Genomic DNA, 21,986 nt, shown 5'->3' with positions numbered 1-21,986 from the left:
AAGTACTGGTCTCCAAACACCCTACACCCACCATCTCAGTCACACACCCACCAATTCCCCCCATCCTTACACTGAAAGGCCACAAAGCTCTCTTGCCAAGTCAGGGGCTTAAGGGGTGCTTAAGATAAACAAATGAAGGAAATTTAAGAGTAAAAGTCAGGGGCTATAATTCTATTTACAGTTCATTTTATTGTTTTTCCTAGCATTCAGGATCACATCATGCTAATATGGCCTTAACTAGCTTGAACATTAGGCCATGGAGAGGTGAACAAAGCACAGTGTATTAGCTCTGCAGGACCCATTTGTCAGTCAGTGAGATAAAAGGCCCAATTTAAGGCCGCTAGAGGAAAGAATTGGAAATATCTGAGAGTCTAAAGGTCCTTGAAAGAAAATCTCTAGCAACTGACCCTAACTTGTTTACAAGAGGCTTCCAGAAAACTGCAGCTTTGGATGCGAGAGGGGAAAATGCTCAGCTATTACGTCAAAATTGGTTCAGGAAGCAAAAATAAAAGTCTTGGAAGAAAATTCACTTTTTAGCTGATGGGTGACAGACGATAATGAAGACATGTTCTTCCCTGCTCTGCAGACTGCAGCCTCCCCACCCCCGGCACTGCTGACAAAGATTAACAGCTGCTTTCATCTCTTCCAGTGCATTTTCACTCTGCTCCTCAGACACTGCTCCAGGTATTCTACTAAGCTTTTCTCAAAGGCTGCAGAGAATCTGGAATAACTTCACATTCTCAATACGCAAGTTGAACTCCGATTCACCCACCATCCCACTCACGTCTTCCCTTGAAAACCTCAGGAAGGCTGTTCTGCTCAGCGCATCCACAGAAGAACTCTTAGCACTCACATCAAGTCATCACTGACTGAGTGACATTTCCGGTCTCAGAAATCAGTTCAGTATACAGTGGAGGCAGGATATTTGATATACAAGAGACAAATGAGGACTTTTATTAACACAGAATGCCTCCCTGATCAAATATAATGTCCTTTTACATACATACATAACACCATATCAGAATGAGAATAACTTAAGAGCATGATGAGTGTAGGAGAGACAGACAGAGGGGAAGAAAGCCAGCACACTTCTGCTCCACTTCTCTGCTTCATTAATCACTTACTGCTAGGGTAAGACACCTAGCGATTATTTATTTGCACTTCTCCACACAGAGGCTATCACAACAAACAGGCCCGCAGGCTGCTGAGAACATTTGGGAGTGATTAATCAGTGGGCCGTCCAGAGAGACAGAAAGCAGGGGGAGGGGAGTTCAAACATGTGTTTCTTAATCTTTCATCTATATTCAAGTCAATAGGCAACCTAACAAAAACTAGAAGGGGGCCGAGTCAGGTAAAATCAGCTGTACTGTCAGGGAGATGGCCATGATAGCAGATCTGGGAGTTGAGGATGAAATGACATGTCTTTAGATGGAAAGAAGAAATGATAATTTGGATCAGGCGGATCAATAAACACATCACAGATGTATATAGGAAAGGGAATACTGATCTAACTGCATAGGGAAATGTTTCCCTGAGAACAGCTATTAAGATGTTAGTGACTACAACCGCATTATTCCAAGTTAAGCAGTTTATCCTGTATCACACACTCATAAAGTCAACAGCAGAAACACACACAGCAACCCTGACTGGGCCACATAGAGCATTTGGGGATAATGGGATTTTTAGCACACTGCAGCAAGCTCTCACGTGCTGGGTCGTGAACCGATTACAGGCAATAATCCTCTCCATTCAAGACGATGTGCATGCAGAAAGCAGCAACAGAAACACAGAGGATATAAATCCGCCTTGCTACTTTTAGTTTTGCAACTAAAAGTGGTTTTGCAACTCAGCTGTTTAACTGGACAAGAAAGGGTCGAGGGCATACTATCCTACACAGTAACTTAATCTTTACTAATTCTCCGCTAAGAAGTACATTGTGGTGCAAATATCATGTGGAATATGCACTATTATGTTTCCCCTGTGTCTTAATGTGGCTGATTATGTATTTATTGCACCAGTCTACAGTGAAGCCAAAGGTTAATTTTATATATATGCAGATAAAAAACTCTGTCAACAATATACAGTATGTTTCATCAGTTTCATCAGTCACATAATTCCTTGGTTTTGCTTCCCCACAGTTGCCATTTGGCTGTCTGAACAATTTCAAACCCCCAGCAGCCACGCTACCTCTTCATGAAGATAAAAAAAAAGGCAGTGTGATGATGGTGAAACGTTTTAGCAATTGAGGCTGTGGGTGATGAGGTAAACACTAAACCACCTGTCCCGACAATGGCCTTATCCTCAGTGGTAATCTGAGCTCCATCCATAAAAACTGGGCCCTTCCCACTGACAAACAGAAGGATACGGGTGCTATATGTGTGTTTTAGAAAAAAATTAAGCACTAGCATTTGGGGAAATCAGCCTACTACCACTGATTAGGCAGCTATTAGTTATTCATGATGAATAGAAGGCCAGGGTAAGGCTGAGCACTGAGGAGCGGTGATGCCTGACAAGCCCCACCAGGAGCCATCTTTGTTTCTCTGGATTGTAAGACATAAAGGCAGCTCATGGGAGCAGAGGCCACAGGCTCTATTCTGCATCTGCACACAATAGGTCATAAAATTCCTCAACGCATATTGCCTGCCACCAGCTATTGCAATTCACTCTTTCTTATTCCACAACACTCTCACACTGTGTCTCAACCACAATGCAGAAGTGACTGCTGTTGTAATGACGAAGATAATAGACTCCATTTGCATGACACCTTTCACTGAGGGACACTAAAGAGGTTTAGATGGCATCCATCAGCCCCCACAGGCATGATGCATAATATCCATTCAACAGGATGGGGGTTAGAGAATTGAGCAAAGTTGAGCATGATAACTAAACACTAATGCACTGATCATGGAGCCCTGTGGGCAACTATCAGTCGTTATCCAGCTGGGGAATGCCTGACGTGGGCAGGCAAACAGAGCTGGAAATGGATTGATGCTGAGGACATGACCTTGCCTGCCCACACTCAACTAGTTGCACACAACCTGGCCTTTTACCATCATCCTTACCAACATACCGAGAGACAAAGGCAGCCCTATGTTAGGTGACAAGCCTACAGGACAGAGGTCTGTGCTCCACATCCTCTCATTTCTCTGCATGTGAAAGGAATCTGTCAGGAGTGGATGGCAGTGCTTTCCCCTCTACCCAGAGGGCTTAGTACACGTGGACCCAGGGTGAGTGCACAGACTTGAGTCAGCTCTTCAGCTCTTTGTTTGTCGTCCCCCCCCGCAGGCTATGTGAGTGGGCCAGACAGACTTCCTGACTCAGGGATTTATTTGAGGGAACAGGGGAAAGGGCACCGGGTTATCCTTCACACAGGCTGTGACAAACCCTCTGCTTTTATTTTCTCTATCACTGGAGCTGTTTGCCATTCATGATGACAGGCACAAGAGATTCTACACTGCCCGTCACCCTGGTGCTGCAGGACTAGCACTATCACACCATGTTATCATATCCAAGGGAAGAGACAGACACCCGGATAGAGGCAAGGGAATCTGCCACAGCAAGAGCGCTACTTCAGCTGCAAAGCAAATTCTTCTGAAAACAGATTATGTGAAGAGCAACACGCAGAATCCAAATAAAAATTTCTCATGCAATATTCATTATATGCTCCAGTGCAGCATGCAATATATAAGAGTCACCCAGGCTGTATTTCTGTAGCAATGTTAGATACAATAATGATTAAATCTGTATCTCTATATCAGGAAACAATGTTGTCTGTTATGTGAGAATCATGGAGAATTATGAGTCAGAGGGAGGCAACATATTGCTGTTGGTGGATGAAAAGGTGCATGAGGGTAGTGGAATGTATCTACCTGCTGTAGATCCCTGAGGCTGCAAGGCCAGGCTGGATCTCCATCAACACCTCAGCCTGGACGGCGCCTGACAGGCCTTGGATGGATTCACACCTGGGTTTATCTACAGGCTGCAGCCCCTTCATGGCCTTAGCTGGTGCTGCCACTCTGTCTGCCGTTGCATGGCGGCAGCCATTAGTCCCATCAGCCTGATTATGGCAGGAAAATGCCAGCTGGTGTTTTATCCAACAGTAAACAAAGACAAATACCACAGAGCAGCTCAACCATCCCAGCTACCACCCACTCAATACTTCTGATGAGCCATTCGCTGCCCTGGGCATGTGTTGCTCAAATTCAACAGATTGATATGAATCAATTCTCATTTGTCAGGCTCTGGAGGTAGAGGTAGTATTAACATTTCATCTCCACTGTGGCTGTTTCCTCAAAATGGAGCCAGCATTTTCAGCAGTATGTTTTCTGCCATGCTATACATTCTGCTCACACTCTCGCTTTGGTGGAGGAATCCATCTCGCTGTGGCTTGACAACAAAACCATTACCCTCTCACCTCCAGGGAGCAGACAGTCCAACTCCGAATGCACAAAACTGCACATTCCACAGAGCGAAAAAGAGAGTGTTACACAGAAAGAAAGATAAAGAGAGAGAGACAGAAAGAGAGAGAGGAAAGAGAGAAAATACAGTACACAACGCAGCTCAACAGACAGAATCAAAAACTGACACACAAACATTTGGCTGCACGTACAACACAAACACACACAACAAGAGTATCACACATCCGAGTGAGCTCCGTGTTGTCTGTGTACAACATAACTTACTTGACTCCCATGATAGTGAATCCAATATTGTTCTCCACAGGTACAAACCTCCTACTTCTGATGTTGTCAGAATGGAGCATCGGCCTGAGCACGCCTTCTGAATGACAACATTTGCAAGCACATTGATCCCAGGCAGCTACCGTCCTGCTCTGTATCTTTATCCCCCGGCCATGTGGGCTGGATTCACTGTGCTCAGCAGACCCCTCTGTTCCACATAATATGTCCAGCCTATTTGTCAGTGACAGAGATCCCTGCTGTTAATTACAGCACAGCCAACCAAACAAACTTCAATTTATACACTGATTGGAGAATGAACTTTATCCAGCAGCAAGTCATTCAACATGTTTTACTCAGAATTAGAACAAGCACTTGTGATCCTGCAGTGCGTTCACTTTGCAACACTCATTATTGAAGAGATGCTTGTCCCTCCCTGTGACTAAATTATAGTCCAGTAGAGTAGAGAGGGCTATTTCAACTTCCTGATTTCCAGTCTCCACTTTTGAAAGAAAAATCAGTCACATTTTATTCCCACAAGCTAATGACTTGTTTCTATGGTTACTCAGAGTAGCCTGGGGGATGAAGAGCAGAGTGAGTGTTGCTGACACAAAGGCAGGGTCTTGTGTGTGCAGGAGAACAGAGGCTAAATGGTCCTGCTGCCACAATTACAGGAGGATTCCTTCTGCACAATCACAGTCATTTCTGCACAAACACTCACCTGGGCAGCAGCTGCAGGGCGGCAATGGACGACCATAAAACCACTTCCTCCTGACACTCCTCGAGGGCCGCATTCCAGCAAACAGCTGTCCGCCTTGACCCTGTAACAGCCCGCCCGCCAGCCTGTGTGCCACCTCTGAAGTCTACAATGTCCCTGAATCCTCTACCGACAAGTTTTTCTATACGCTTCTATTCATTACCCACATGTATCTTTAGAGTGAGTAAATCATCCCTCTCCTGAGTATGGTTAGTGTGAGGTAGCAAAACGACAGAGGGACTAGCTCCCCGCCAAACAACAAACATAAACAAGGGACCAACAATGGACCATGGAAACTGTCTCATACTGCTATACATAAATGAGCACACTATGAAAAGTAGACTGCAAACTGAGCAGTCAACTCCTCCGCAGTGTGCATTGAGAAATCCCACGAGCCCGGTGGGTAATAAACACACCGTCACAATCAGCAGGTGTTAATGGAACAGAAAGATGGGTAGAAGGATCTGAAAGGCGGCAGTTAGCCACATCGTCTAGCCCCTGCTGTGAGCTCCGTCTGGTTTCATTACAGAGCGCTGTGTCAATACACTAATCATATGCTCTGTCACAAGGCAATCAGTGCTTAACGTGCTAGTCAGCTGGTCACATGGCTCTAAATCCATTACCCCCACCCCCAGTAATACTCTGATACACACATATACACATAATGATATACACGTGCACACACACACACACACACACACACACACACACACACACACACACACACACCATCCGGTCAGAGGTTGACTCTTGACTCTTCCTGTCTCCCTGTGACTGTATAGTCAGTCTAATTGCCAATTGCTCATTACTGACCCTGCTTCAGGTGTCCACAATCACGAGAGCCAGCAAGAAGGATAAAAGAACAATTTTATAAGTGGAATTTCCAAAATGCTTTAAAAGATACATTATTGTGTGATCAAAAACATTTTGTAGTTTCTGAAAATAGAACATCACAAGACAGTATTCATAGCTGGACTTCTATGGGAAAATTCCCCCATGAGCAACAGCACAGAGAGTAAAAGCACATTCTTATTTATCTACAAGGTCTGGCAGGTATAAGGATTAAAAATTCTGATATTCATGTGTACAAATGAGTCATTTGTTCCCTTGAATTAATAACTTCTTCCTTCAAATTAATAATTTGCTCCTTGCAATTTATAAATGTGTCCACACAAATTGCATTAACAATCTGTTATCCCATAAAATATGTTTTAGGGATGTAAAAATAACAAAATGTTGCATTTAACCACCAAAATTCAAAGTATATATATTGAAATGAATGCATTAACTTAAAACTAAGAATTTGAGGAAAATAATTCAGTAATTTGTCGCTACAACTGTTAACCTATCACTAACAATATGGGCGCTTCTACCACTAAGTAATCAAAACACTCAATATGTTCAGTTCTTATAGCTTAACGCTTTTACCTTGTTTTGAAGAATTAAGTCATTTGATGGCATGATTAAGTAATTCAGAGGCACCAATTATTCTGAGGGGACATTACTTATTCATGCACAGAAATTGTCAAAAATGTGACTCTGACCTGCTGGTCTCTGTAGTTATCAAATCGACGTTTCTACTAAAATGATTTTTCAACTCAGTAGCCATCTTAAATGAAACAAATTAAATGCTTTTTTTGACAAGTTCAACGGTTGACTTATTTTTGCAATGAAAAATGAAAGGATCGCTTTTGTTCATCACGCTCTTCTTTTCTCTCAGCAGCAGACTAGCTAGAGCAGCTAGACTCTAACTAATTGCATTCTAATTAAAATTTCATCTCTGAGTGGAACGTTGTTAGTGAATGTCAGACAAGCGTCTATGGAGCCTTCCCCACTCCATTGGGGTAGAAACTGCTGTTTGGCTATTCTGCTCCTACATCCTGGGCTCTCAGGATTTACACATGCATCCCACTAATTGTATCTTTCGAGAACAAAAAGGAATACTAATCAGATATGAGTTTTCAATCAAGTCTAAAACATGAAGGGCACTTATTTCATTGCTTTCATTTTTTTAATTCAAGCGCACCCAGGGCAGCAAGAAAACAAGAAAATCTGTTGATTTGATTCAATTCGTTTTGACTTTTGAGGACTTACATTTCAATCAGCAGTGATATAAAAAAAGATGAAACAAAGAAAACAACTAGATGATAATGATGATATTCCTGTTGCAGGCAACAGCTGCAGAGGGTCAGGAAAAGGGTGTGTGCTTCAAATCAAGCACAGTGCATCTCCAACACCCTTTTGTGTATCTGCGGAATGTGATGCTGTTTAAAGCTGGCCCATCATCATTGTGTTTCTCTGGGCCAAGTAAAACACCACAGTCTTGGCAGCAAAATATCACTGGGATGAAATGAAAGGTGGGACCCTTTACTGCACTTCCACCTACACCCCCTCTGCCCCACCAGGACCTGCTACAGGGGAAAAAAACAAGTCCACCTCCCTCTTTTTCCCTGCGCTTAGCCCACACTGGCTGGCTAGACACGGCTCACTATGCTACACTTTTTGAGTTCAGGTCCAAAGAAAACATGAGAACTGATAAATCAGTGTCAGGAATTAACCTGACACATCTCGCTGTTGTTCAGGACTGCTGCTCTTGTGACGGGAAGCGGCACACACAGGAAGTTGCATATTTAGTGGAGGATCTGGAATGTCCCCTTAGCCAAAGGAGAGGCCTCATGGTTCCACTGATATACTCTGACCCTGTGATAGCTGGCAAGACAAACTCCATTTGGGGTGCTTGGAGAAAAGCTAAGCTCCACAGATCCCCCATGGGCTTCCTGTCACACTCCACAAGTCCCTTCACCTCCTATGGTGCAGAACTTCAATGGTCCTATGCATCATTCTTAGCCAGCTTCCCTTTCGCCAACATTCATTATGGCATAGCACTCCTTGGAGAGTAGAGGCAGGGAATGTATGCACTGACCAGCCTGCCAAGGAATCTATCAATGACAATATAGCACATTGCACCAGCCATCCATCCGCCTGGAGAAGGTGAAGTATTCTCCAGGGGCAACAACAACACCGGAGCCAAGCAGTGCTGAAAAATCCTCCCTCAGCCTGAGATACACAGGGACCAAATGGTTTCACCAAAATACAAAAGAACAATCCTGCAAAACTGCTAAATCTGAAGAACCGTTTTAAGTTGAAGAAGCAAAACAAATTCTTAAAAAATGCATAAACATGAAATACCTCAGGACAATACTCAGCTTTAACCCAAGCCCCTTCGTGAGACACTCCCTCTTCATATCGAATTATGTAATTCTATTATCCATTCATGGGCAGTGGTGCCTGTAACTTAAGGTTCATTTAGTTCCATGATGGTGCGTGTCCTAAGGCAATGCTATAATTCAACCATGGCAAGAACAACATCTCCGAGGGAATAGGTGCCCCACATGGAAGTTAACACCATGAACGACGACTTTCGACAGACATTTGAAGGCGAGTCTGTGCATATCTCCTCTTCAGCATGAATGCATGCAGGTGTGTATGCACACAAGCTCACACAAACACTAAACACTTAATTTAACACCACAATAGCTCAATCTAATCTCTCTATACGTTTTGACAGACTCAACCGTGGTGTGATTTGACAGGACAGGGGAGGTGCTTACCTAATGAAGAAGGAGGCTGCTGCAGATGAGGATGGAGAGGGGGAGGTGGATATATTGGTGATGGGCGCTGGGAGTCCCGGTTGGCTGGAGCTCCTCAGTCGGCAGGGCGTCAGGGTGCTGCTGCTGCTGGTGCTGCTGGTGCAGGTGGTCATAGTGGTGACTGGGGCCTCTAAGGCTGTGACATCCCTGTCTACTTCCCCCATCAAACCCTGGGCCTGTTGACACACAGATACAGAGATAAGACCACAACCGTCACTTACAAGTTTTACTGCTCCTGCCCACCTTCCTTCCACTCCATTTACTCCCCCTATGCCACAGATGGACAGGCAGCTGCTGCAGCCAGAACCAGTTAGTGGGAGTCAGCAGTATCCACAGCAGAGAATTCCCTACAGAACAGCAAGGATGCAGCACCATTTACTGATTCTCTCGAGGTTGCTCTGGCTGTAGCCGACTGTAATTAAGTGATAACCCACATTTAATTAGTAATTAAATCACTAGCGATTTACTTCACTCTGCTCCCGATTATATCTATACCTCCATGGCTAATTTGGCACTTTACTCATCAGCAATGAGGAACGTGTCATCCTTCTGAGTTATACTTGGAGGATCTAAGAGAGAGTTTCAAAGGGAGTCACCAACAATGTGAGAAATGAGATTTGTTTTTCTGTACCTTAAATGTTTACAAGGTATCAAACCTGTGCCTACATGAGCACCCTGTTCTGGAAGCTTGGTAATCGAACAGGAGTAACCTGAGGTGAGCTGCATCTGTTTTTAGCCCTTGGGCTCTGGTAACTAATGCCAAAGCTACACTGGGTATACCACCTGTATGTCTGTATGAATTTGCTTTGTATGGGCTGCAGCAGGTCATCTATAAACAGCTATACCAGTTTTATCATCAATGCAGTATGTTTAGAGGTAGAGTTTTTTGTTTTCTGTGGCTGTGGTTTTAAAATGATAAAAGTCGAATACAGGAGAAAATAGCATGTAAATACAGTATTTTGTTCACTGGTTCTATAAAAATGTATGTATAAAAAAATGTAACTATAAAAATGGTGCATTGGCACTATATTTGTTCCATAGTTGTTCCATTGATAGCAGTTGCACAATTTTACAAAAAGTTATATAAAGATTATTGTCACTCTTGTGATGATGATTCAAAGTATTTGAAGTATGAATATGGCTGAAAAGGTTTTAACACAGAGCTACAGATGCATAGTCCAGAAAAAATAGAAGACAGCCCTAGACTAAGCCTTCTAGCCTTCTGTTTCTGTTTAAGGTTAAAGCTAAAACTGGTAAAAAAAAAAAATTAAAAAAGCTAAAAATTCAGCTGGAGCTCTGGAGCTTGCAGTGGTTCATTGATTTCTTATAGTCCAACTGAAGGAGTGCAGAGAGCTAATTATACAAGCCAAAAGCCAACTCCGAGACTAGACTTCAGCTGGAGTCATCATACTGACAAAAAGGTTAATCCTCACCGGAGCCGCTAGTTTATCCTGCAAGACAATGATCAATAGCAGCTGACAAGAACCGGTTCTGTGGCTTTCAAGCATCGGAAATTAAATAAATAAAGGCCAAAGTTTTCCTAAAAACATTTATAACACTGACACATGAACATTGTGTAATCAGCAACGACCTTGAATTGAGTATAACACAGCGCTGCAGCTTCAGTGCCATTTGACAGGATATATATTATAAACACAGTTCAGGCCATCTGCATATTTACCACCTCAGTGTTTGCCCTGGATTCATGTTTGGCAACTAAAATGACATCCTTTACAATCTTTTTTGCAAAGTGTATGGCCTTTCATTATCTGCCACTTGTCAACACAAGCTGACAAGAGTTGCACTATTTATATGCCAAGTCTGACATGTGAATGCTATACATCAGGATGTGAGGACATTCTGACATTCACATGAGAGGCTGGGCCATTGCTCTGCAGAGTGCCACCGCTCTTAGCTTTACATGCACTACAATGTGTTGCTATATTAAAGCATGGGTGCATTATCTTTTCCCAGAAAAGCGTCACTGACCATTTGTCAAACAGTGGGCCGGCAGTGCATGCTCTTCATGAATTCCCACTTTCCCATTTCTTCCTTTTGAGCTTGTTATCAGAGTTACGAATCACAGCCTTGTTTTAGAGGTCTGGTTTTGCTCTCTTGAGACCTCATCATGGTGGTTAAGTCAGATATCAAGCTGTGGTGGGTGAAGTTATGACTTGAGGAGTACACCATGGCTGTAAATAAAAACTGGCTGCAAACTGAAATGAGCCAGATCTTCATACAGAGCGGAAAGCCTCACACCATGCTGGTGTCGGTGACAGGTTAGGAACTCTGCGCATACCAGGGAAGTAGACCCATTACACTTTGGCACGAAAGCCTAGAGCACTTCACATGCAGCCGTACAGGAAGCTGATGTGTATAGCTCATCAAATCTGTCACTGATTGAGTCGTTGTAGTGTTAGTTTTAAAATCAAGTGGCAGCGAATTTCAGGAGCATACAGGGACAGCTGGGCATAGGTGGGGTTGGGGTGTGGGCTCAACATGGATAAACTACAGACTCAAACACACATATACGTGCACACACACTTGAGCTCATCACAGTGCCTATCAAAGAATATTCCCCTAGCATTAAGACTGGGGTCTTAAGTCCCTCAGCCAAGCTGCTCTCTGTAGCCTTGGACCTAGACTGGCCCTGATTCTGGCTGAAAAGTATTATCTATCCCCTGGTCAGGTAATTAGGCGGTGTCAGTGGAGCCATGTGTGCTCGGCCGTTTGCCCCGAGAGTCAGTAATGAGCTGGCCTTCCACCCTTTAACCCCCAGCTCTCCCTGATCCCTTTGCCTTGGTTTGCCACTGGAAAGAAAAGGCAGAAAAGGGAGGGGGAAAGAGACAAAGCGAGAGAGATTTGAACATAATGGAGAGAGTGAAGAAGAGAGTCAAAAGAGTGAATAAGAGTTTGAGAGAGTGCTTCCTGTGAAGTCTGAAGTGAGCAGGGTAGGCCAGCACCCTATCAGCAGACCATCTTCTCCTCAGCTGTTGAGAGTACCAGGACTCCCCTGTGACCTACGATCCCAGTGGTCAACAGATGATTACTGTTGAAGTGAAATAGGCCTTGTGTTAATCTGGCTGTCGTGCATGGCCAGCCTGTGTAACCAACAGAAACCAACTGAGGTGAGAATTGACTTCTAACAATACTGGAGTCCTATCATGTGAGAAAAGGACTAAAGTAAAACACCCTGACATTAAGCGCTCTCTCTCCACTGTCTATAGGCAAATTCCAAAAGATAATTGCCAAATTTTGTAATTGTTTCCTAATTTGGCAAGACTGGGAATTTTCCTTGCCTTTCCTGCCTGTATCCTTTTCTTCTCTTGTCATCATCGCTTTCTGTGGCACACTGCCATGCGAGCCCAGCTGCACCAAAGAAGCAGCAGCCAAGATCATCTGCTGGGCTTCAAATTGGTGGCAATGGAGCAGGCCATGTCAGCAGGCAACCAGTGGGCCAGTAACGGAAACCCTCATGGGTCAAGAGCACTTGGTCTTTGAAGATTAGTGCACATGTGGTTGTGGATTTTATGGAGCAAAGGGAGAATCACAGATTTGGGTCCATCTTCTTCTTGTTTTGAATAGTAGTATAACCCTGCTTACAATGTGGTTTTATGGCAAAAATCATAACCATGATTATTTTGGTCAATATTGAGATCACAAGTATTTAACACGATTACTCATTGACTTAGGAGACATCATGCATTTATTGAACTTTTTTTTTTAAATTGTCTTTTTAGGGCTGACCCGAATGCTTCAAAGCTTAGAAGCTTCTACCGTTGCCATGGTAACTGACAGTAATCGAACTTTATTAACTTTAAATGGCATCTTAGAGCGCAAGAGGATGACAGCAACGTAGTGTTTCCCCTGGGTTGACTAACATGTGGGGCAAATTTGTTAAGCTATGAGTAGAGGAAAAGTCCAGTGTAGAATGCCATAGGCTTAAGCTAATCATGGTGACTAGCAAGTTATAGCAGTTATAACCCCCTGTCATCTTGGCTCGAGCTAAACTAAACCTGCCACAACCTGGCTGAGAGTGACTTTGGGCTTTTAGGGAGGGGCGAAAGCGCACCTTTGTAAAGGAAAAGGGATCGCTGGATTTGTAACACAAGACAAAACGAAAGCATCGGAATTTGCATCAGGTTCTAGATCTGCAACAGAGTGTCTCAGGAAATTGTGCGCCATTTGCTCTCAAGGCAGCTACACTCAAGGCAGCTACACTCATATGAACCAGTGTCAGCCAATTACAAAGAGGCCAGATAGTTTAAATTCCAACGACCACAAACATCATTCCAGATGTTAACCAGAGAATGGGAGAATGGGAGATTCAAGGTGCCCTATAATGGGCTGTGTGTGGGAGCGCCCCAGGCTCCCTGGTTTACATACTCAGAATGATTTCTGTCTAACACACAAAGTCCATCTCTGCTTCTTTGTATGAACAACACTGCACGCTTTCCCCACAATAAAAACAAGATGGAATAATGAATTGAAGCTTGTGCCTTTCGGCACAGTGTAACTTCCAATCCTCAAGAGTGTGTGTGGGTTTTTGTCATTCTGAAGGATCTGGTTTTAATGAAAGAAACAAGCTTGAGAAAAAAAACACCAATTTCTGCTGTGTTTGTAACTTCATGTCTTGAAGGGACATTTCTCTCTGTCCAAGGAGGGCCCCAGCCTCAGCTATGTGGCATTGAGTAACTCATCCCAGCTCCAAGGGCCACTAATTGCTTTTAGACACAGATGGAGAACACAAGTCAGCCTCTCCCGTCTGTGCCAGGCTGTTTGATTTGCCCTAGATTGTGTACATGCAGTTAAAAGCTTTTGCTGGCCTCCCATAAACCATCTCTAAAGGCACTTGTTGACATTAAAGGGAGGGGTGAAAATATGTCTTCAATTAAATGCAAGGACCAGATAATGTTAACACATGCTGTTTGGTCTGTACACTGAGTCTGCCTGGTGAAGAATCTCACAGAGGTTTGTCAATCAGGTCCGAGACCAGATGTCCCTGTTAATGCAGGAAGAGATGCATCAGTAAAAAGGATACCTTCATATCAGTAGCCAGAAACATGCTCTAGGATGCTAGAAATCACTGTCAGCACTTACACCTTTTGCTGTAAAACTTATGTTGGAATTAAAAACTGGGTAATTGTGCAAATAAAATGAAGCCTGGTTGCTGCAGCTAGCCACATGTGATGGCACCCCCCTGTCACTCAAAGTGGCCACGCCCTTAATTATGCATAACTTTAAGCCTTAATATAATTTAGACAGGGAAGTTATATATAAATTCATCCCCCATATAGTTGTCATGAACGGGGAAATTAGCTATAGAGACCAAAACCGTTTTTTGTACCAGGCTATAAAGATGGTTTTTTTTCTGCTGTAAAGTTGGGCATTTTAACATGGGGTTTATGTGGATTGACTCGCTTTTCGAGCCAGCCTCTATTTGAGGAACTGCGGTTTTTGCACTTCAGCCTTGGCTTCATTTTTCAGCCCCGGAGGTTGCCGCTTGCATCAAACAAAGCACAGACTAATGCTTATCCAACATGAGAGAAGAGTTATGGTGATGCTGTGGGGTGGTCATTTGAAATGCCCTTGAGGAGGAGGTCAGCAGATTAGCGTTGTGATGACCTCTGACCTCAGATCACTCAGGCTCCTTGACTACTGAGGAATAAGAGGTCAGCACTTCTGCAGAGTTCTTACTCACAAATTCTCTGCAGGGCTTCATCTCTTCTAAAGGTTTGAAATTTAGCATTTATTGTGACAAGACTTAACCTGACAAGCACTACAGCATGAACTGAAGACATTTTAAGAAAAAAGGTTTTGTCGATTAACAGTTATATCGATAAATTAAGTTTTAATGATTCATTTTTGTTGATTTGGAATATTCATTATCACTGTTGCTCATGATTGAATGTGCTATCAAAGCACAGGATGGTCTTATGGCCCCAAAACCTCCAAAGGGCACTCAAGTAGCTAGACCTTTACATTACCAATTATTGTCAGCTATTTTGCCCTCTAGGAATTTGAGCTCATTCTACTGTTGCACTATTTTAAAGTCGCTCTAAATGGATGAAGATCCATGAAATGTAATATAAAGGTGAAAAAGGACACTTTAAAATATATTTATGTATGTGTATGTTTATCTTTGTGTAAATATAATACTTTTTTTTTTTTTACACATTAAAGACATACCGGTTTGGGCTGAGGGAGGTAGGTGTTGACCCTGGAGATGCTCCACATGCCCTCGAGGTACTGCTGTGCCTGAATAGTAACGGAGCTCAGAGATCCACTGAGCTGCCCTCCTGCCACTGTCACCTGGACACTTGTCTTAGGCCCTGAAGAGACAGAGGGGCTCTGCGACCAGCCTGGTACCCTGTGCTGCTCTCCCAAGGGCAGGACAGAGTGGGCAACTGGTTGGCCTTTGGACAGTTGTTTTGCATGGACAGGGGAGGATGACACAGTGAATCTAGCAGGCTGTGGTAAAAAGGATGTAGTGGGCAAGGCTGCCATGTCTGAGCTGAAGGTGAGGACGGGGGCGTGGAGCGTCTGCAAGGCCTCCTGCCTCAGTTGGCGGAGAGGTGTGGAGCACACCTGGCAACAGCTGACACCAGCTTCATGGCTCCCAGGTGTTTGGAGCTGCTCGAACAGGAAGGTTGCATATCCAGGGTCCTGCAGAGTAAACACACACAAGAGAGGGGTTTTAACTCCATGCACAATATGCCCATACACAACTCTATGCACGTAGCAAGTTGATCTCGAGCATATCTCCATATCTGCTCTTTTCAAAGGATTTCCTGTATGTTGTTCACATTTTCCAGGCGCGTCAGTGGTCTGCTAGCAGTGTGGTCCCTGACTGCCCTCTGGGACCCTCACTCCCTGCTTTAACCACTTCCTCTTTTTCAGGATTGGTTGTTTGTTTAGACTGAGATGCTTCGCCTGCATGCAACTTAAGACTGCTGATCAGGTTCACCAGGCGTGTGCTCATTTCACAGTGTCTGCTGAGGAGCTGAGACCAAACAAGCCAAACGTGAGGAGACAACTTTGAAATAAGGCTTGGAGGGATTACTTGAGGATCCCACAGAGACATTCCTCACAACAAAAAGTTGAAAGTGAAATGTGCCTTTTATTTATTTTATGAAGCTTTAGAAAGAAGAGGGCCGAGCAGATTTCAGCTTGTTACAGCTTTTAGAGACTGTGTCCAGTGGCGTTTTGTCCTTTCACTTCATCTCTATGAAGGCTCCCTAGGGTGTCCATCTCTGCTTGGGAGGAATGACAAAAGAAAACAGCTGAGGGGATTCTAGCACCCAAAGCCATACAATTTACATATGATAAGTGTCCCAGCATGAAAACGTGATAAGCCACCAAATGTAAAAATAACTACCTCTTCCAGGAAGCTGGAGGCACACAGAGCTACTAGTGAACTATTCAAATCCTAAGTGAGGGTGGAACATAATTTTCTCTGTGTTTTAGGGAAACAAACACTTGCACACTTACACACACAATACACAGACAACAGAGTCTCTTAAGAGGCATAAAGGGGCACTAGGCTTCTGCCCAGTGGAGTCGTGGCCTAAGACAGGAGCCCACAGCCCATACATAAATGTTTATGAGGCCTTTGCTCCGTGGAACCTCCGAGGTGATCAGGAGGAGTGAAGCAGTGGGGAAACAACAATCCTCTGCCCTAATGCAGTGCCACTTAATACAGCTAACCCAAGAGACCATAGAGGCAGGCAGAGGGACTCTAAATCTCCTCCCTATGAAAGCGGCTCAATACGAAGACTTTTACATGACCTTTCTCTGCAAACACCCACAGAACTAATAGTATAATCATGCAAAAACTTTCCTACAGCCTTACAGAAAATGATGGACAAGAGAAAGCGGTATCCACTGTATGATACTCAGTGTACCCTGACGGATCAGCATAATCTCTATATCATCACTTTACTTAAACGACAATCATGCATGGGACTGTGACTGGACTGGTCTGAAGTTAACTGAGTGGTTTTGGTTAATGACTTACTATACTGGCTACTTACTTTACATATGGGTGGGCACAGCTAAGAAATACACTCAGGATGTAGAAAATCCCATAAATCTTACAACGAATGAGAAACTCTGATGGGCTGATGACTGGCTAACAGTGGATCAAGTGCAGTATGGTATCAAGTGATTGTTGATGCTAGAGTATATCCCAATGAGGAATGGATTTGAATGTAAGAAGCTTATAATAGAAATATGATGAATGCTATCTAATGCTGCTAGATCCTGACATGTGAAGGATCTCTACTGTAACGCTCAGGCACGATATTTATGCGCAAGACAGGACAGTTCTGCTGAAATAAGAGTCTAGTCTGGCTTCATGTATGAGCTTCCTAGACAGGAAATTGAAGCAAAGTCATAACCAGTCAACTCCACCCTTCCATCAACCCTCACCCTTTACCCTCCGACCACCCCTTACCCACCTCGGGGCACTAGTAAATGGGAGATATCAATTTCCCTCTCTCTCTCCATGCATTGTTAGGTGTTGATTTAGGGAGCTAATAAAAAGACACACAAAGCTGAGCCCATCTGCTATTCAGTTAGGATTCTGTTGGTTAGAGAGTGGGCTTCTCCTGTAAAGCTGTCTGTAAGCTTTATGCCCAGTGGAGTGAATAAAGGGTCAGGGCCACAGGGCTTATGAGGTTGATGGTGCTGATGATGAGGATGATGATGAAGTTGGGGATGTGGAGGAGACTGATGTGAGTGTGATGAAACTGAGGGCCACAGAATCCATCTTTATATGGTATATAAGAGGTGTCAGATATCAAAAGAGGACACCGAGATTGGCAGATATTTCACACATCACTCAGAGAATGCAGGTTTGGATATAAAAAAGTAACACAGTAATGCTGGCTGAAACGTCACCATGTAGTTGCAAACTTAAACAGTTTACTCATATGTTTGTGCTATCATGTTCAAGCTAACTGCTTGAGAGCTTGTGCATAAGCATAAAGTGGAAAAAATTAGACATATGATGCACCCATCAACAAAGCCATATTGTTTCTATTGTCATCCATAAGCTCTATTACTGTCAGGTGCAAGTGGGTGTGAAGCGTAGCACTGCTTCAGAGTAAGTATGTAATGCACGGCATCAACACAGTCCAAGTGTTCAAAGCATTCCCGTTGGCGGAGAGGCGTGGAGCCACTTCAGGGCTCTGACTCCTCGGCCATTGTTCTGTACAAGTGGGAGATGGTTTTGCTTTTCAACCCGAGGTCTATCCATAGAGAGAGTCAAACTGCACAAGTGAGGATAAGAGGACAGAGACAGAAAGAGAGGGAGGAGGTAAGCCGGGGTTGTGGCCCTTGCCAGGAGGCTTGTGGGTGGTTGTGTTGGTTTACTGCCTGTCAGCACTGATCTTTATTAAACTCTGGGGACAAATGTAGTCAGATGCTATGGCCTTATTATGGAAAGGAGGTGTGCCAAGCGCACTGGTGAGAGAAAGCCCTGCCTGTGGAATGAGCCCTTCACAGCCCTTAGAGACCTAAGTTTGTCTCTGTCCCTCACACTAACTGTGATGAAAACCAGGGCAGCAGCAGCAGGAGAGAGAGCCACCCGACTAACTGACTGTCTCTCTGGGTTGATGGAGAGTGTCATCACAGACAACCCATGCCCAGAGACTGATGGAAACAAGCTCAGCCGTAACCACTTATGGATGAGGGGACGGAGAGAAAGATGTGCATTATTTCTCTCCCATGCCTCCATAGGGCACATGGAAAGGAACCAGGCAAAGTCACACATAGGATTTTTCCTCAAATCACACCTCATTTACCTTGTTTAGGCAGTACACCTTTTCTCGAACCAGACAAAGTGAAACTGCCATCTGACTGTTTCCACATTCAGCGTTTGATTTGCCTCTGATGTGGAGCCAGACCAGCTATACAGTAGCAAGCTGACTTAAATCAAGGGAAGGTCATAGTGATTTGAAATGCATGAGGCCCCTTGCTAGCCGAAAGACATTTAGGCACGCTCCATTGAAAGTAAAATACTCTGGGAAACATATTTTCTATTCCAGTTGAGCCCAACAGATATTTCCCAGACATAAAAGCTCCCCATGACCCATTGCAGCAGTGGCAGAAAGAGAAATGAAGCAATATTGTATCAACGTACATCAATGATGAGAAAAACTAAAGTGAAAAGTTCTGACATACTGGAGCCTGCAGCTTGTTAGCTCATATCTGAACTGTTGTAGTTGTAGAAAAGTTGTAGACAATCTGTGGCATTCTGTCGAATGTGATTTACTTTTTAAGTCATAGTGCAATTAGCCTAGAATCAGTCCAGGACTGGCATTATAGGAATAAGATCTTCACTATTCCTCGATCCTCTGTGCTCATTGTAACTGTTCAGTAAACAGAAACACACGCCAGTTTAACTCCTGAGAGTTGACTTTAAAATCAAATTGCTCAGCCAGTCTTCCTTTCCTTCCTTCCCCTTCTAGGTTTCTTTTTTATTATTCTACCAGCATGGAAACATTCCTCAAAAAGAGTCAGTACAACATCATGCTGCTTTATATCTGTCCTCACTAAACTTTGTTCCCACCAGCACCGGTCCTGTTTACACATTACAATTCTTAAGTACTTCCTATGACTGCATTTCTTGTAAAATCAAGACCACACAGCAGGTGCCAAATCCAATGCCCTTTCAACTCCTGATTTTCCCTTCCTCTGCTTCCCTGTAAGGATGCGACCAAGCCATCTCTGTTTACTTGGCCTGAGACAGTGTTGACCCTAACCACACACTCCATAAGTCTCAAAAGGATTGGCCCCCAATAAACCGCAGGAGCCCAGTCCAGATCCCGGGGTGAGGACGAGAGCTTCCAGCAGGCCTGCTTTCCCACAGGTAGCCTGGCTCACTCTGAGAGCCAATTCAGAGAAAAACGAGCACAGCTGCTGGCCTTGCCCCGGGTGACCACAGGGCATTAAGGCAGATTACATTCCCAGGATAAAAGCAACACATCCAGTGATGTAATCCCTTTCTGCCCCCTGCTCCTTCTCAACTATCCCCACCACCTCCACCTCTCTCACCCGCTCTCCAAGCCAGCCGACTCAACTCAGAACCCCTGAAGGAGCGGAGGAAGTGAGCCTGTGACTCTGATTAGATCAGGTAGAGCTTTTAGTGCAGCAGCAGATCTGGGATACAGACCATTAAATTTAACCACTGCCTGCTCGAAGGCAGGGAAGACAATGACTCAGGATGTCACACTAGCATGCCATTTAACTCTGTGGGAACGCCTTTGGTAGAACACAAAATGGGACGGCTCTCCAAATCCCATCAAACAGATGTTTGCCCTTGTTTGCTGACTTGACAAGATTAAACAAACCTGTAATAAGACTTTTCCCAAACAAAGCAAAGGTATCTGCAGCAACACAAGCACACTGTCATTACCTACCTGATAATACTGCCTCAGACAAAAAGCATACACCACTACAGTAATGAATTCATTCATCCTCCATGGCTGTGTGAAAAACTCTGGCTGCTTCATGTTTCTGTCACTCTTTGGGATTTTTATTGAAACACAATGAGATTCCATCAATTAATGATTAAATATCTCTGCTGTTTCTCTGGCATTTCTAATGTGAAATTTAGCTTTTGTCTAAGTGAGGCTACATTTAGACTCTTATCCCATTATCTGAGTTTAAGCTTTTGTGAGAGATATGGTTGCAAAAATCAATTACATTCTTGCGTTTCAGTCTCACTACTCCTGTTTCTCTCTGACTCTCCTGTGATTTCATTAATTTTAAACTCAAAAACTTGAAAGGAACTTGAAAATTGCAAGAAAACCTCTTGATTAAAGAGGTGGTACACTGAAAAACAATTTCCAGTTAAGATATAATGAATATTCAATTTTACTGATGTTCGAAATCATGACCTTTTCAACTCTACAACTTTAGTAATATTACAATTTTCTGAGAGAGATAGGCTAGCATTACCTAATTCTGCAGCTATCTTGAAGACAAACTGCTTACTTACAAAGTCAACAACACATTGCAATGAACAAACTTCCCCATTTTTAGATCAAACAGATGATTACCTTGTTTAGAGAAGTGTATCAGATTTTTCATCAGTATTCCCTTAAATGAACAGCCAAGTCTCCCTGCATCAAGCATCTGTTCATGAAGCGCTTACAGAGACAGATGTCAGGCTGTCTGCCTTGTGTGATTTAGCCCTTTCCTCCCTTTAACTGTCAGTGAACTGCTGACAGAAAATGCAAATAGGCTTTACCCCTTGGTGACACTTTCAACACATGATAGCCACCTGTCCAGAATATCACAGTGACATATCCTCTGATGAACATTAACAGGGTCGAGGAAATCTGCCATTCGAATGAGCCCACAAGATTTACTACAAAGTAAGGTTATGACCTTTTTTAAAATATCTTGATAAGATCTGGTGTGACATATCGATTTGTTTTGGGCTTACTTGCACTGTGATACAGCTCATTGTGCACTACAGTTGCAGCCTACAGCTTCTCCTGGCATCCATAAAAACAGATGTCACTGTCCATCACAAATAAAAACAGCCATAAATCCTGCTGACCCTCAGGTTAAACATAGATAGAGTCAGATGTAATCACTCATGAGTCTTTGCCAAACCACCCTGCAACCATTAATGACCTCATGTAATGATGTGTCACCACTCCATATGGTCGACCCATTTATCAGAGTCTGAGTGTTTGTAGCTCCTCTTACTGAAGGCAGAATGAGACTCACATATATGTTTTAAGTGTAATTACGTAAAAGGTTCACTAATCCAGGCTTTACATAAGAAGGAGAAATGGGTGTAATACATGCATGTTTGTATGTGTGTGTATGTGTGTGTGTGTGTGTGTGTGTTGCCCCTTGTGTGGCTGTCTCTTTACACCACACCCA

The 21,986-nt window shown here is 43.7% G+C and overlaps 1 protein-coding gene across 5 annotated transcripts in view; it reads right to left on the bottom strand.

The window, feature by feature from the left end:
- The window catches only part of kif26ab (kinesin family member 26Ab), a 69,141-nt gene that overhangs the window by 24,629 nt on the left and 22,526 nt on the right, over window positions 1-21,986 (bottom strand). For 3 of the 5 annotated variants that reach the window (XM_044166454.1, XM_044166453.1, XM_044166455.1), the window contains exons 3-4: window positions 15,273-15,749; window positions 9,045-9,259 (exon numbers count right to left, since the gene is read on the bottom strand). In XM_044166454.1, the coding sequence (XP_044022389.1) occupies window positions 9,045-9,259; window positions 15,273-15,749 (692 nt within the window). Of the gene's footprint in view, window positions 1-3,869; window positions 4,058-5,397; window positions 5,449-9,044; window positions 9,260-15,272; window positions 15,750-21,148; window positions 21,294-21,986 lie in introns of those variants that run through there. The other 2 variants (XM_044166456.1, XM_044166457.1) reach the window with 2 other exon arrangements.

Source organism: Siniperca chuatsi, linkage group LG15 (assembly GCF_020085105.1).
Source record: "Siniperca chuatsi isolate FFG_IHB_CAS linkage group LG15, ASM2008510v1, whole genome shotgun sequence".
NCBI classification, from domain to species: domain Eukaryota; kingdom Metazoa; phylum Chordata; class Actinopteri; order Centrarchiformes; family Sinipercidae; genus Siniperca; species Siniperca chuatsi.
This window is presented reverse-complemented; position numbering and strand designations above follow the sequence as displayed.